This window comes from Hipposideros armiger, unplaced genomic scaffold, assembly GCF_001890085.2.
Source record: "Hipposideros armiger isolate ML-2016 unplaced genomic scaffold, ASM189008v1 scaffold_102, whole genome shotgun sequence".
NCBI classification, from domain to species: Eukaryota; Metazoa; Chordata; class Mammalia; order Chiroptera; family Hipposideridae; genus Hipposideros; species Hipposideros armiger.
In genome coordinates, this window is record NW_017731452.1 from 816684 (window position 1) to 833331 (window position 16648).

Here is a 16648-nt window from a genome sequence, read left to right on the forward strand (position 1 = left end):
TAGTTCAGGATTGTGAAGTGCGGATTTACAATCTTAAGAATGAATACACTTTTCTACATGAAGAAAAGTAATTTTCTCATATTACTGTGGAACTGGTAGAATTTACAGCAGATATGATTTCATCATGGTGATGATTTGTAGGCTAAAAGAATATAGCAACTGTACTTTACACTATAATTGCAACACAGGATTTAGGAACAAGACCCCGAGCTTTAAAAAAATGGGCTAAGCTAAAACAACCAATTTCAGTATTATACTATACAAACATTTTAGGATTCCTGCATGAAAATCTGGTACATTCATTTGTTTCAAGGGGAACAAATTTAGGGGTGACTTTGATAGCTTGTGTATGTACTTTTTACATCTCAAAATATGTAATTTTTGATATTTAAGTGAGTGTATATATGTATACATACAAACACACATATACATATACACATATATTTTTATACACACACACACACACACACACACACACACACACACACACACATTATGAGAATCCCTGTAATAAACCTTAGGGAGGTGGTTATATAACAAGAACAGCAATAGAAAACTGAAGTGTCAGTCCTAAAATACATTTTACTGGTATATACCAAGGTGGCCAGCTTGTATTTGGGGAAAAAAAGTTTTGTTCTGGTTCATGAATCCTCTGGTTCGAAAACCAAAACTAGCCCAGGCTACTGTAGATTTAAAATAACATTTGATGCAGCCCAGCATTAGTAAGGTTCAAAAGGTGAAAGGAACTTTACATCCTGACTAAACTCTGAAAGGGATTTAATAATCAAATTTTATCCACTATTGGTTTAAGATTATAAGAAGAAAGCTATATCACCGTTACCAATGAACGTGAGACTGAAAGTATCTAATTTGCTCATAATTGTTAATAGTTTTAAAATGGATGTTTGACAAAACCTGGATTTCACTCCTGAAATCCGATGCAGATATATATCTGTCTGCTCATTGAAACAGCGTGAATTCCAACTAAAGTCCCAGTCAACAAGAAACAGCCAACAGGGGAGTCCCACATTAGGCATTCGATGTGCACATGTCAGCCCTCGGATTCAAGGAGGCAGCGCTGTACACTGAGCTACTGAAGACAAGTTAGCTTGATTGACAGGTTGAGTCTAGACAAGAGGCTCTGGGATCGTCTATGATGGGAAATTCCCTAGCCTGAGGAATTTCCTCTCCTGAGACTTCCCAATAAGATTTGTGTTTAATGATCACCATGTTGAAGCCATTTCCATTCATTCTTTACCAGATCAGAGCCAACAAGCCCCTAACTCCAGAGAGCTGCGAAACTCTGCCCCGTCCTGCTCGGTGCCACGTCGAGCACCGACAGACATGAACTCCTCCCTTGCCTCTACTGGTTAGCAGTCGGGGCTGTGGGGTTCCAGGCCTCTTGGTCTGCTAGGAGCTTTGGGTGAAGAGATGACATCCCCCTGGATACTGAGATGCTGATCTCCACACAGAGAGGTCCACAAGCTACAGCTTTCAATCTACAAAGGTCTTCGGGTTCAGAACGCTGGTTAAACAAAGGTCAAGGAGAGAAGAGTGTTAGTTTCCGAGGCGGCAACATCCTAATGCTTGCAGCTCCCTAAAAAGGGGGGGAAACAGAGTTGAGACAAAGGGTGCAAGGTATTCGTGGGACGTCCCCAAAAGTTACATCTGAGGCATTGCCACAATCTTCCTGTGGCCTGGGGGCATCCCATTTATGTAAATTGTGTTGAACTGAGAAAATGTTAGGGTGATCTGACTTTGAAAGGAATTAGATCATCTAATGCAGGGGCTGGCAAACTTTTTCTGTAAACAGCCAGATAGTAAGTATTTTAGGCTTTGCGGGTCATATGGTCTCTACCGTAATTACTCAACTCTGCTAGTTACACAAAAACGGCCACAGACAAAATGGAAGTTAATGAGCATGGCTGTGTTCTAATGCAGCTCCACTTACAAAATTGGGCGGTGGGTCAGATTTAGTCCGTGAGCCGCAGTTTGCCAACCCCCAATCTAGATGGCCAAATCCAGTCAACAGTGATATCTAGCTACAATATTTGAACTGTAAAAGCAAAGATTTCATGAACTCATAATGCTTCATTCTGACATTTCCTCAAAATCCTTCTTCTACCAGAATGACCCTGATCTTTCTGAGTTAATCAGGAACCCCTCGAAACTGCCTTAATAAAATCAAGTATCAAAAATTCAAAAAATAGCTCTATGTCACTTACAGCCAGGAGAGGAAGGTAACAAGACTAAATCTGCTTAGAGGTCACTTTCAAAGGGGGGCAGTGTCCTAGTACAACCCAAAATTCATCAAGGAAAGGTGTCCCCTCTTACTACCTGCCCGTCCTCTTCTCTAAGAGAGAGCCTCCCCAGTAGCAATTCCAACAAAGCAGTGACTTATGGGGATTTAAAAATAAAAACACTGGAAACATCAGATTTGTAAATCAGCCTTTGTAAAGAAAATTAGATTACCTATGTTTTTAGTCATGGAGTCATCACTCTAATAAATACTGGTATGTTTTGTTCAAGCCCACTCTGCCTCAAAGAGAACAGAGAGTCACAAGGCTAAACATGGGAAAGCTAATACAATGAAAATGGGCTTCCCTGAGTGGCAAAAGAAAAGTGAACAACACCGCCATCAAATCTCTGATGGAAGATGACTCTTGAATGCCCAGGAGTCTTGAAAATGAAGATGCCCGATTCACTCTGCATTCAGCTATTTGATTTGAAAGGGGCAGAAATAAAGTGGTGATAGCAATGTATGAACTGGCATATTTCACAGTACAGGAGAAGGAAGGACTTTATCTAGACGCCACAGCCTACTTGGGCAAGGGCGCTTTCTAAGGCAGCCACGTGGGATATAAAAGCTAACTTCGTAACGACGGAAAGCCATGTGCCTATCTCCAGCCTCTTTTCTTTAAGCCTGATACCACTGCTGCAGAGTGTAAGTTATTTGCAAGGCTTTGATTGCCTGCAATGTTCGGGGCGATATTATTTCAAACATTAAGAATAAAAATCTCCAGCACTCACCTAGAGGTATGCTTCTCAAGAGTGGAAGGAGAAATGGGGTGAGGCAGCAGTGCTCAAGGCAATTTCTGAGGGAAGGCTCGAGCTGGGGGTGTCTGGCTCGGAAGAGCTGGTCTCCCTAAGACCTTCCCCAACACCCCTTTCATCCTGAGCTTGAGGATTCGCCACCATAGCTGATGGGGCCACGCCACAGACACCTACTTGCAGTGTTCACAAAATGGATTATGGACATCAAGAACAGTTGTCAAGGCCAAGTGGGGGCTGTAAAGAGGCACAGAGTTTGGGGGTTTCCTCAAAGAGGTTGAAGGTCCATTCTGGTCAACCACGCACTTATCCTGCATGCTTCAGAATCCCCACTCCTTTCCAACCACGGCTCAATATCCAACTCAACACAGCCCTTTGCATATACTGAATCAACTCTATTAGTCCTGGATTACAGTGTCATAAGCCGGATGTTGCAAACACTTGATGTTACAAAGCCAAATCCAAAGGTCTGTTATCTAACATCGGACAGAGCAAAGTAGAAACACTTATGCATCAGGAGCCACATATCTTACCAAGTAAAGAAAGCACAGCCTAGCCAGAATATTAAGGAAATGACATCCTTCAGTTAATTTTCTGGTTAACTGAATGTTAAATAGAAAGATATTTTACTGAAGTCCTCGAGTGCTTATTTTGTCTGAATTGTTCTACACTGTAGTACTGGTCAACACCCTCACAAAGCAGAAGTCAATGCAATCGATGTAACATATTGTTTCTTGTATGATGAAGGACTCAGCCATTATTTTTAACATAGCATCATCAGTTTTGATTATTGATGACAAGCATATAGGCTTTACCCCAAAACAGAAGTTCAGCAAATTAGACTGAACATATTCTGAGCCCAGGATAAGGTCTCAGAGTTGATTTTAAAGAAACCCCTTCCAATGAACAAACAAGCAAAAAAATTCCATTTGCTACTTTGCCTTCATAGACAAGTGCAGTCAAAACTTCTGCTCTGGGACCGCAGACTGCAGCGTTAGATGTTGGCCCCTGTGCTATAATGAATCCTCTGAGAATATATTTTCACCTCCCATGCTTGAGCTGATGATGCTAGGGCATGTTTCTGGAGGTTCGAAAAGGGGGTCACCAAAAATGAAGAAAGAGAGAGTACAGGCCATGCACAAAGGGGTGCGGAGACAAAGCTTAGGAAAGGGAAGGCCAGTAAGGGAGGGCCACTGAGGGGCGGGGGCAGTCAAAAGGACAGAGAGAACTTGCCAGAAGATGGCTGAATGCAATTCCATTTTTGTCTCTTAATCTGAAGATGCTCAGCCTTACTCAAAGCAGTTGGTTCTGACAGACTCAGATATTGATGTAAATGAACCAAAACAAAATAAGAATAAAATCATATGGAGTTACTGTATGAGCATCTGCTTTGCAGCTATTTCTTTAATAGCCCGTGATGACAAGGGAAGGACACCCCCTCGAGCCATCTACCTCAAGGTGGTCACCATGGTTAAACACTAGCAATGAAGAGGGTTAAGTTTGAGGTTAAGGCAAAGACGAATTTTCCACCTCTATAAAGAAACAAGATCCCGTATCCAAGGGAAAATGATATCGCCGGTGACCAACTGAAACCTGCAGTATCCTGTTCCAAAATCTTGATGCGTTGTTATTCCCAATATTCCACTACCAATCCATTTCAGTGTGAAGAACCCAGGTAATTGGTATATGTCCGTACACCACACAGACCAAGTCAGAAACCCGCAGACAGGGCCTGTGGTCTCTAATCCTTGAATACCAAAATAGCCACAATCTTTTGCTGAGTGTTCAGCTTTCAGAGAATTCAAGGTCGGCCCCTATCCAGCCCTCCATGATAACAATGGGATTTTAAAAGAGAGCAGGATTTCAATTGAACGGTAGCTGAAAAGGCTATAAATACATTTTTAAATCACAGCATCACTATACAGGATTTCATGGTAGCAGTCACCAAAAATAATAATAATAATAATAACTGTATGTAAATGACCTACCTATTCCTGAATTAGCTCCAGTAACTACGACCACTTTGCCAGTGAGATCCCTGCCCTCGAGGATTTCCATGGCTGTGGTGCTACCATCGTATCTCTGTCTGGTCGTTGGCTTTGTAGGGTTATCATCCACGGTAAATGCCAGTCTCGGGTCCAAATAGGTCGTTCTTTTATTTATATGGCTGCAAAGAACAGGTGAAAGCAGTAAACCCACAGCAGCGAGCACAGGGATTTATAAATATGAGATGATGTTACAGTATAGGCCAGGCAGACCCATTGTTCATGGATTAAAAGATGTATTCTTCACCCCAGAAAGAACTGAAGTCCGCTCAGTCTATCTTCCGGCCTAAGGATTCCATTCCTGCCTGGCAAGGTCCTCATCCACTCCTCTCCTGCAGACTCGCCTAGATACACTGTAATGTGTAATAAGCATTGCCTTGTACCCTTAGATCTCAAAAGAGAAAACAGATTTTGGGGGGTTTTTTTTGTTTGTTTTTAATTTATATAAATGTGACTATAGGATCTGTCACGCTCTTTTCAGTCAATTTCAATTAAATCTCTTGGCCCAGTGCCAGGGCCTAAGGAGACTGGTAGAGAAGCAGGAAACTCAAAATCAGAAAAAGTCTTAACAGTAAATATGAAACTGACCAACTACTAAAATTCTAATCATTTTCATTTCAAGACTGTACTTATATCTCCTACAAGCACTCTAACTTTTTGATTTGGAGTTGATCTAAATCTTGTAAAAACAATACTAAAATATATATTAGTACATATGGATTAACAGGCTACTCCTTATGTAACAGAATTTATTTTTGACATTTTAAATATATTCTTGGGATTTGAGATAAAGACCTCAAAATAGCTTAAAAACTATTAAGAACTCTCCGGAAAGAGAGAGATGAGATTTCATGATTTGTAATGTATATGTGTAAAATTATATATAGTTTTCAATCTATGCTCATCAATCTATAAACACTAGGACCCAAGAATAATCCAACTTTCATTTTCTTGACAGCGAAAGCTGCCAGATAAGCATTTTGACTCCAATGTTACACATCATGCTGTGCAGAAGCCAGTTCACACTGGCTTACAAGAGCCCAACGTGCACATGTGTTCCCAACTCCTCGGTGACTTCACCTTAGGAGCTTGAACTAGGCTGTGGGGCAAGTGTTTACACCATGGAAACAAATCTGGGCTTTTCCCCCTAGAGAGTTGTTGTTACAATTGCCAGCACACGACTGTAACAAGCTCCGGAGGCAACATGACCAGCCGGGACAGCGGGGTGCCAGCTTGCCTCCCTTGGGGCACTGTGGGGATTGAATGAGCTAATACTACAGGTGTAAGTTGACAAGAATCACGCCTGGCTCACGTTATTTGCTAGACAGGTAGCTACTATTGTTGTTTGTCATTGGAATTTACTGTAAACAGAGTTTTACAGACAAGGATGCTCAAAGCAGCATTTATAATTATAGATGCCCAATAATGGGAACTTAACAACACTGATGCCCAATAGGTAATTTGATAAGTTGCAGTACATCTGTACAAAATAATTCTCAGTGGCCATTAAACATCATCTTCTTCAAAAATATATAAGTATATGAGAAAATGCTCAGAAAGACATGTGGAAAACACAAGCTACTAAACAGTTCACACAGTACATTCCCATCATTTTTTTTAAGAAAGCGTATGTATATAAAACAGATGGGAAGAATAAAAGCAAAAATTGTTAAAAATAGTTACTCCTGCTGATAAGATTAGTTATATACTACTTCATATTTTTCTACAGTCAATGTATATTACTCTTATAATAAAAAATATTAAAAAGCAACATGGCTGAAAATAGTTACTGTGTAGACACTTACTCGACAAAATACACTTGTCCGTTCTCATCCGTTTCTTGTTCCCATCCATATGGCAAATCTGAAACACAGGAAAGACTGACAGGTCTCCACGCAGTAGGGGTGGGGAACTGAAGCCCAAGTCCCCAGGTCAGAATCAGGCTCCATGCCCTTCCAGCCCCTGCCCAAGCCGATCCCACCAGACCAACAGCTGTCGCTTTGCCACGCTAGGTCACGTGGCAGTGGCAGAAGGCCCATCACCCCAACTGGACTCCACATTTCCTCCTCTTGCTCAGAAATAAAACTCTGTTTCATTCTTGAGCATCCTTTTTTTTAATTTTATTTTATTGGGGAACAGTGTGTTTTTCCAGGACCCATCAGCTCCAAGTCAAGTAGTTGTTTCAATCGACTTGTGGAGGGCGCAGCTCAGTGGCCCACGCGGGGATCGAACCAACATCCTTGGTGTTATGAGCACTGCGCTCTAACCACCTGAGCTAACCAGCCGCCCCTTGATCATTCTTAAACACTTTCTTAAACACTTCACTCTGCTCTTGCTTTTGATGAAAACCTTACTGGGTACTCCGATCAACGTGCACGCTCCCTTGAATGAATTCATAGACTGTGTCTTTACTATTTGTACGCTGACTTGTGATGCCTCGTGTAGGATATAAGAGAGCAGGCTCATTTTCTTCCATGGGGACATATACTGTCTCTTCCCCTAACCGTCAAGGACCTCCTTATACGTCTATTCCATTGGTCACACACTTGCTCAAAAGCACCCATAAATCATGGTGATGTTTGATGGAATGCCACCAAACACTGGTATATTTAATTCCATGACAGGAACCAAGAATAAGTTTACCAACAGGCAACTATAGGAAAATCTAATAAACTGTGAGTCCATGGTCCCTATTATGTTAATGCCTTTTAAAATTTAAGACCAGAAACAAACCATCCTCACCACTGCACCCCAAGATCGCATCACCTCCTTCTGCCAAATCCCATGAGCTCTGCACAGTGAGAGTCCAGTTCCTTGACAATCCCCTATTGGGGAGCCTTTGCAGAATGACACAGTGACCTGTCACCTCCATGCCTGGAATATTTTTCCTAATTAATGCTTTAAATACAAGGTTCTTTGCTTTATGACAAAAAAATACAAACCTCCTGCTATTCTTTTTCTTTTTCCAGTTTTCGGATGTTCCCATTGAGTCTTCTCCTCAGTGTGACTATTAAAAAATAAATAAATAAAAAATAACAATAAGTAAAAGTTATACTTCTAAATACATTAAGCCACCGCAGTAAGCTTTTTTCTCTCCCAAATAATAATACTCTCTCAAGAATAGTCAAGTCAGACATTCAGAAAGAAGTAGGGCATAAATGTTCCTGCTTGTATCCGGCCCAATTCTCTAGGTTGGCAGCAGCAGCAACCTGTGGAGATGTCCTGAAAGCCTTTACAGGCTGGTTGTGGAGGAGGAGGAAGAAGGGAAACAGGACCAACACCTCGGCGGTGGGACAACTGTAGGAAGCTCGCTGAATCGCTCAAAATATCTAGAGAGGTGTTTCATTTTATATTTGTTTTTGTTTTATTCCAAAATAGATTGACAAACTTCAGTCTAATTCATAATGCTAACATTTAGGTATCATTTAGGTATAACAGTAATCTTCTTAAATGTTTGTTCTTTGCACAGATATAACTCCAAAGTGTTTCTCAACCACTGATTCCTAATTGCGCCTAATTAAGAATGCAGGAAGATGGCCCCCAAAGGTCATCTAGCTGTATGCCTTTGGTCAAGTTACTCAACCTTGGGGCCTCAATTTCCCCATCCACAAAATGGAAATAATCCTAGTACTGATCTCAGGGGAACGTCATGAGGATACTGTACACAAAGGGTTGAACACAGTACCTGGCATGTAAGAAGCCCTCAACAGTGTTATGATTTTGAACAAATCAAATATACACACTAGTCTGATTTCTGTGTCAAACTTAGCATTTCATCTCAGAAGAGCACACTAAGTTATAATTAAAATCGTGATCCAATAACAGACGAGAAACACCTGTCAACAGGTGATACAGTATCAAGGAAAACATAAAATTACTTCATCAGGGAAACAGCTGGATGTTGCCAGAGGCATTCAAAGGGGAAGATGGATTTCCGAAAAATTCACACACCCATGCCAAAGTAGAAAATATTTAATCACTAACATCTAGATGATAAAATTTGAATATTCCTCCCCTATCAATTATTTTAAAGAGGATAAACAGAGAGAGCATGAATTTGCTGTAAAATTTCACGAGTCACAAGCAAGGCCTTTTTCAGGAACTGCTGGCTTCTGTTCTGTGTTTGTAAACTCTCAGTGGCCGGTGCAGGGACAGCGTGGGCACCGGACTCAGAAGGCAGAAGACCTGAGTTCCCACACTGCCTGTATTCAGTCCCTGGCCACACACCCACCTCAAAGGAGCTCCTGGAAAGGTCAGAGACACCATACCTGTGACAGTGATGGGCGAATGATCCAATTATCATACAAGCACATAGTATCGGTAGCAAGGACCGACTCTTATTTGTACAGCAACCACCATGAAAAACTACCTGACTCCCTGGTAAGGACAACCTGCCTCTCATTGACACGACTCCTGCTTCTTGCAAACCGAAGGGAACAGCAATCACATCAGCCAAACACTGGCAACAACATAAAACTCCTGCTCTGTGCTTTGCTGTGCCTCATGCTTCTGCAGGTAAATTTACAGGTGTCCTCACATCTTCCTTTGCTTGACATTAAAAGTAGTTTTCAACCCACAGGCACACATTCAATGAGCTTGGAACCCAGTTCCAAAAAAGCCTGCCCTCAAGGATCCACAAAGTAACAACCCCAAGAGAGGAATGCTGAGGCTCCACAGCAGGCGTGCTGGGGAGTAAAGGGCATCCCAGACCTGCATCCAGATGAAACCCTCAGACACCCAGGTCCGCGCCTAGCCAACAGCAGGCGCCCAAATGTAAACATAGGAAAGGAATAAACGCTTTCCAAAGCAGCTGGAAAATTCACTCAGAACATTGGTTTCTCCTGTCCTGAAAAAAAACATTAAAAAAATAAACAAACATTGTCACACCGTGTTCTTCACTGAAACAGAAAACGCCAGGGTTTCTTACTCACTCCCCTGCCAGGCGGGGCGGGATGGTTCTTTGCTGTGGGGGCCGTCCCATGCATCGTAGGGTGATGAGCAGCTTCCCTGGTCTCCACCCACTAGATGCTAATATGCCACTCCCCGTAGTTGTGTCCACGGAAAAGTGTCTCAAGACATTGCCAACTCAGGGCACAGTGATCCTGTGAAAGGACGCTGGGCCTTAACTGAGGAGTGAAGAGAGTATAAATTCGGCAGCGAGGATTCCAGAGCCTGATGCCCACATTTTCTGGCTCAGCCACTCACCAGCCAGGTGCCCTTGGAGGAGGTGTTTAACCTCCGTATGCCTCTGTTTCCCCATCAATAAAATGGGGATAATAATAGCACCTTCTTCAGGTTAAAGTGGACTGAATGAGTTAAGGCGTGAAGACCTAAGAGCCATGGCTTTCAAGTTATAAGTATTATTTTAAATTAATACTTACATACAAAAATTAATTAAAAGGTGCTCTTTTTAATTGTAACCTAAAATGACTTTTTGATGAATAGAAACTTACGACACATGTCCCCAAAGTGTTATCTTATTCTTCCTTAAACAGAAGCCCTCTTTTATTTTCTTTCAATAAGCGTTTTGTCATTTAAAAAGATAATTAACAGTGATCTTAATTTGAGCCACAGGGATCAACATTAAATTCATACCACATTACATGGTTATCATTTTCAAGTATGCTTCTCTAAGATTTTTTTTTTTTTTAACCACAGTTTCTTTAACTGAGTGACCCAGAGCTACCCATGAGGAGAACCGGCCCTGTGGACAAGGGGACCACCTCCCCAAAGGGCAAGGCCAGCTGGCCCTCTGGCTGCCAGGAAGCCTGGGCTTCGGAAGGGAGATCGGGCGGCAGACCCAGATGACTGCAACTACAGCTCCCAGCACTGATTCCTCATCCTTCTGTCTCCATCCCCTGGTTTAGGCAGGGGGCTGTTCTGGACCGTGCCAGGGAGGTGAGAAAGGCCCACCAGCTCTCTCTCTGGTGACAGGTCTGCCTCTCCCTGGGAGGCAGAAACATCCTCTTCCTGGGAGTCCAGCCTGGTGGCCCTGAAGCCACGTGATGTGTGTACCTTGAGGTCTAGGAGTGCACCATGGGCACGTGAAGAAGCACAAGGGAGCACAGAACCCACACAACAGGAGAGGGGGATGCTGTAAGGGGGCTCCACAAGACCCTGGAGGTCACACTGGCTGTACAGCCTCTGTCCTTGGGCATGGCCCCACTGCCACGGAAGGAACTACTCAAACGGCAGGCTTCTGATAGCCCATTTGCAAAGGCTCCAAAACCCAAGGAGAAGGACAAGTGACCGTTCTAGAGTTAGGAGGGAAAAGAAGGGCCATGATGCTTGCAGGTCAGGAGAGATCAAGGGGCCTGCTGGGAATCCAGGGTTGGGGTCAGTCAGAGGTATCCTTCAGCCCTGAGAGCCAGAGAACAGTGGGCCAGCGGGACTGGAAAAAGGGTCTGGGGAGAGGTAACCCCGCAGCTGGGAGCCAGCCAGGCCTTGTCACAGACGTCAGTGTAAACAACGGGGCCAGGCAGGCTAGTTTGAGACCTAAAACAATGATGGAGGCTTGCAAGGGGGACGTGGCTTTTAAAAGAATACTGGGCCGGCTGAGTGGCGTGATGGTTAAGAACTGGCTTGGGACGCCAGAGGGCCCCGGTTCGGATCCCACATATGAGGACCAGTGACACTGCCCTCCACAGCTAAGATGCTGAACAACAGCTCAACCTGGAGCTGGGCTGCTGTGAGTCGCCGGCTATGGTGTAGGCTGCAGTCCCCTGCTGCAGTGGGTTGCCATGGGCTACCGTGTGTAGCCAGCAGCCAGCATGAGCGGCCAGCAGCCGCAGTGAGCGGCCGTCCAGAAGCTGGCGACTGATCTGCCTCACCTGGGAAGAGCGCAATGATGGTGCCAACTTGGGCCAGTGAAGCAACATCCTCCACAACTAGACTGAAGAATAAAATGACAGCAACTTGTCTGTTCCCTTTCCCCCAATTCCCCAATAAAAATCTTAAAAAAAAAAAAAAGAAGAATATACATGCCACTGCATCCCCTGGCCACGGGCTCCCCAGAAGTTCTCAGAGGAGCTGGCTAGAGTGCGCAGATCTTATTTCATGAAAGGAGAGCCCCAAGCCTCTACAGCAGACGCCGTGTAGGAAAGCAGCAGATGGACAAGGCCAGCCAGCATGAGACAAGGCACAGGGAGAAGGCAGGGTGCCTCCAGACCTAACCCCAGGCTCCAGGTAGGCCTGAGGGAAAGCCAGGGAGCCTCTGGGGGGAGCGGCCAGAACAGGACAGGCCTCCCACAGAGCAGGAGGAGGAGGAGGGCCCTGCACCGCTTCCCATTCCCGGGGCTCAGGAAGCCACCTGCCCACGGAGGCCCGCAGTAAACTTTGGCTGGGTGAATTCATTGACTCATTCTGTGTGGATTTACTTTATGGTGCTAAGCACTGGGGATACAGAGGTGAACAAGAAAAGGCCACTGCCCTGATGAAGTTTACAACCCAGGGAGGGAGACAGAGCGATCAGGGTATGGCTCACATGACGACGGACAAGGCTAAGTACTACGAGGCAGGTGACAAGATGCTGGGAGGAAGACGCGGGGCTGGGGTACAAGGGGAAGGTCTCTAGGGCAGTGCATTTAAGCCCAGCTCTAAGGGATGAAAGGGCCTCCACACAAAGGTAGAAGGAATAGCAAGTGCCCATCCAGGAGCTGCCCAGAGCCCTGCAGGAGGAGCCCAATGGCTCCGTGCTGCTAGAATCGCCCCTTTAATTCTCCAGAGCACAAATCATCTTTCTAAAAACACACACCAACGTCACTCTCTGGCTCCAATCCTTCAATGGACCCCTGGGTCCCGACCCCTCCAGAAGGCACCAAAGGGCCTCCATAAACTGGGTCCTTCCTCCCCTGCCTCAATCTTCACATTCCTGCACCAACTGCACAGGCCATGTGGAGGGGAGGGGGGGGCGGGGCTCTATTTTATTTCCTCTACATGGGCTGCCCTCCTGCCTCCGTGACCCACCCACTTCCACTTGTGCTCTAAGGCAGGTGCCAACTCTACCAGGTCATCTTACCTGAGGTGCCCACCGAACCACACATGCCTGCTGCGAGAGAGACTGCCACTCGCTACACACACTGCACTGGAACTCCTCACTGCATGTCCCTCATTCAGGGTGACACCTGGGTCTTATTTATCTCGGTATAACTCACGCCCAGCAAAGAGCCTGGCACATGATAAGGCCCCGATGTGTCTTGAATGAACTCAGCAAGGTCTTATTTTGCTGTTTCTCTGTCTACAGTGCCATCAAAGACAGCAGTGACGCACAAGCTTGGGTAGATTAGAATCACCTGCGAAGCTTTTACAACATAGCAGTGGGGGGGGGGGGCAGCGAACCAATTAAAGGAGACTCTTAGGAAGTGGAACAAGGGAAAGATACTTTTTAAGTTTTCCAGATGTTGAAAATCACTGACGTACATCCATATTTCTCAAAGCCAAGGGACAGCCTGCCTCACCTGGAAAGTTTAAAAAATAGATTCCCGTTAGGTGCCCACAACGTGAGGGTATCTGTGCAGACATGAAATCTGTATTTACAACAGATTTCCCCAGGTAGCTCTAATGCCAAGCCTAAGGCGGTGCTGTCACAGCTGCAGGGACAGCTGGAAACGCTAACAGTTCTTAATCAGAGTACGTACTAAACCTGTGTTCAGTGCTTTATGTACACTCCCTGGACTAAAACGCTGATATCACCCCATTTTACAGATGAGAAAACTGTGACTGAGGGTTCTTCCAATGGCCCAAGGTCACACAGGAAGTGATGGGAGAAAGGGTCTACTAGTGTTTCCAAACTTTCCCAGGGAAACTATAATGAAGCTATATTAGCTACTAGAGTATATGTACACACATATACGTATACACATATACATAGCCATATTAGGCCATTTGTTAAAAATACATACTCTTAGGTTCCCCACCACAGGCCCCTGAGGAGGGAGCTGGGTATCTGCCTTTTTCCCGCCCCCATTTTTTAGAGGAGGGGATAAGGCCCCTTTGCCATCATTGCACCGTGCAGCGCTGCCTCCTGCGCAGCAGAGGGCGCTCCTGGGCCCTGCCAGGTGACCCCCGGCTTAACCAAGGGCCCAGAGAGTGGACCGGCCCCTCTCCTCAGGACCCTGGAAGCCTTCCATCTGAAGCTTCCTCCATCACTGCCACTTTGCCCGCCCTCGCCAAGGTGGAGCGCGGGCCCGCGCCCTTCCCGGCGCAGGTGGCTTTCAGGGCAGCACAGTGTCCCGGGCACGTCAGGCCATTAGGTTCCAGGTGCGTCCCACTCCACGTGTTTCCCAGACCCTGCGGCCCCACCGCAGCCCCCTTACTTGGCATAGTAAACCCAGCCGTCCTTGGTGGTTCTCTGCTCCCAGCCCAGGGGCAGCTCGTCCTCGCTGTCCGTGTCGTCCAGGCCGGCGTAGCGCAGGGCTGCCATGGCGGCAGAGGCGGTGCTCGCTCACTCACTCGCTCGCTCGGCCGCCAGCTGCAGGGTCTCCACGCTGAGGAACTCACTCCTGCTACAGTAACCGAGCACCGCGCGCGTCGGAACCCAAACGCTCGCGCCTGCGCACTGCGCCGCCCAGAGTCGCTCAATTGACTCAGTAGACAAGAGTCCAGTTTCCGGAGTTTATGCTGCCGCCAGCGTAAAAGGGGCGGGGCCTAGAAAGAACGGCGGAGAAAGCGCCGAGGAGGTTGCACTGCCGCTCGGATGGAAGCAAAATCCGGAGAGCGCTCTATGGCTGTGGAGATGGAGCTGAGCTTTCGTTATCCTCCTGGCCGCAGGGAAGGGGCGTGGGCTTCCAGTCACAGTCCAGGATTCCTCTCGTTGCTGGGCGACCCGTAATCCCGTCCGTATTATTCTGACCAATCCAGCAGAAGCTTTTGCAAGTGGGACACCTGGGAAATGTAGTCCAGGCCCCACCGGACTAGACAGAAAGGAAGGATGCAGGTGCTGGTTTTCTGAACTCTAGCTTCTCCTTGTTTTAGGGCATTATGAAGTGTGAACGTTCCTGCTAAGAAATCTTCCAGAGCTTTCCATCACCCAGGCTGATTCACAAACTTCGTTGTGCGTGTAAACACAGCGTTCTAAAACTTGAAGAACGTTAAAAATGCAAATTCCCTCACCTGATTACCCCCAGTCCTGAAGAAATCTCTTCCAGCCACAGCATGGTTCTGTTGATAATCAAGAGGCTAACATTTAACAATTACTTATTTATATGCATGCACCTGACCAAACTGACAAAGCACCACTTCTTAATGCTTCTATCTATTGGTAGTACTTATAAAATGCCAACACCTACAAATGAATTAAATGGAGTGAATGAATGAATGAATGAATGAATGAGACTCCTTAGGTTTGGCCCTCTGTAAGTCAAACTAGTTTGACACAATTGACAAAGTGGATGCTCTGAAGTCCTCCTGGAGCACCTACAAATAACCTATAATGTCCTGTGAAAAAACCCGGAAGCGTATCTTCAACTTGGTCTTGCCTAAGGAGTTTTCCAGAACATTCTCTTCTTTGAACATGCTCCACAGCTCAGCATTCCAGAGAAATCTGATCCTGATTTCTCTGGCCTAGGTCTCAGAAGAATGCAAGCCTCTGTCAGAAAAACTACATGCTTTAAAGTGGGGAGAGAGGGAGTACTGCTTTTTGTCTTCCAGTCCTGAAATTGATCTTTTTGGGGATTCATGCTCTGCATGCTCTTGAGGGGAGAGACTCACTTTTCTTTGAAAAACCGAAAGCTAACTTAATGAAAGCATGTTTTAATTTTAACAGGCCCACTATCCCATCTCAGACCTATCGAAACATCCCTCTTTCTAAACCCAGGTGCATTTAAATAAGCTACCATTAACTTGCTGCTTTTCTGCTCATTCCAATTTAACCCAGGGCCACTGTCACCCAAGTCAATTTATTCCTCTAATAGCAATGAATAGGAAATTAGGTCACAAAGTCCCCTAATGGTGGGGAGAGGGTAAATGGAGTCAAACTGATTAGCCTCCGCCTCTGCCTCTGCTCAGCTTCTCAAGGACTGACTGCTAGATTTTTATCTTGGGTTGCTCTTATCAGAGCCTCTACTGGTACCTGTTGCCTGTGACTTGTCACAAAGGTAGTGTTACGGTATGGTACCTTCTCCAAACTGGGTAGTGGCCCCACTGGTAAAATTCTCAACTTTTGGGCCAACCTTCTGCTCTTCCTTCCACTTTAACAAATCCCCATATGCTTCTCCTGCCATGGACACCAGGGTTTCTCAACCTCAGCACTACTGACATTTGGGGCCAGATAACTCTTTGTTGTGGGGAGCTGTCCTATGCATTGTAGGATGTGTAGCAGCATCTCTGGCCTTGACCCACTGGATGCGGTAGTGTCTCTCTTCCCACAGCTGTCACAACCAAAAATGTCTCCAGACACTGCCAATTGTACCCCCAGCTAGGAACCACTGGTCTATACTGACAGTAAGCCAGGAAATTGCCCACTCGTGAATCAAACACTAAGATTCCTTTGAGGCACTGAAGAGTCCATTTTTGGCCAGAGATTCACAAGGTGGTACTCAGACACTGCTGGTTCT

At 45.6% G+C, this 16648-nt stretch overlaps 1 protein-coding gene across 1 annotated transcript; it reads right to left on the reverse strand.

Moving 5' to 3' along the window:
• Window positions 1-462: 462 nt before the first annotated feature.
• On the reverse strand, window positions 463-14871 carry LOC109384772 (WW domain-containing oxidoreductase). Its single transcript, XM_019646393.1, has 5 exons — window positions 14411-14871; window positions 8039-8103; window positions 6902-6959; window positions 5040-5218; window positions 463-1525 (listed from the first exon to the last, which is right to left on the reverse strand). The coding sequence occupies exons 1-5, from the start codon at window positions 14515-14517 to the stop codon at window positions 1518-1520; spliced, it is 417 nt and encodes a 138-aa protein (XP_019501938.1). The 5' UTR covers window positions 14518-14871; the 3' UTR covers window positions 463-1517.
• Between the last annotated feature and the right edge of the window lie 1777 nt (window positions 14872-16648).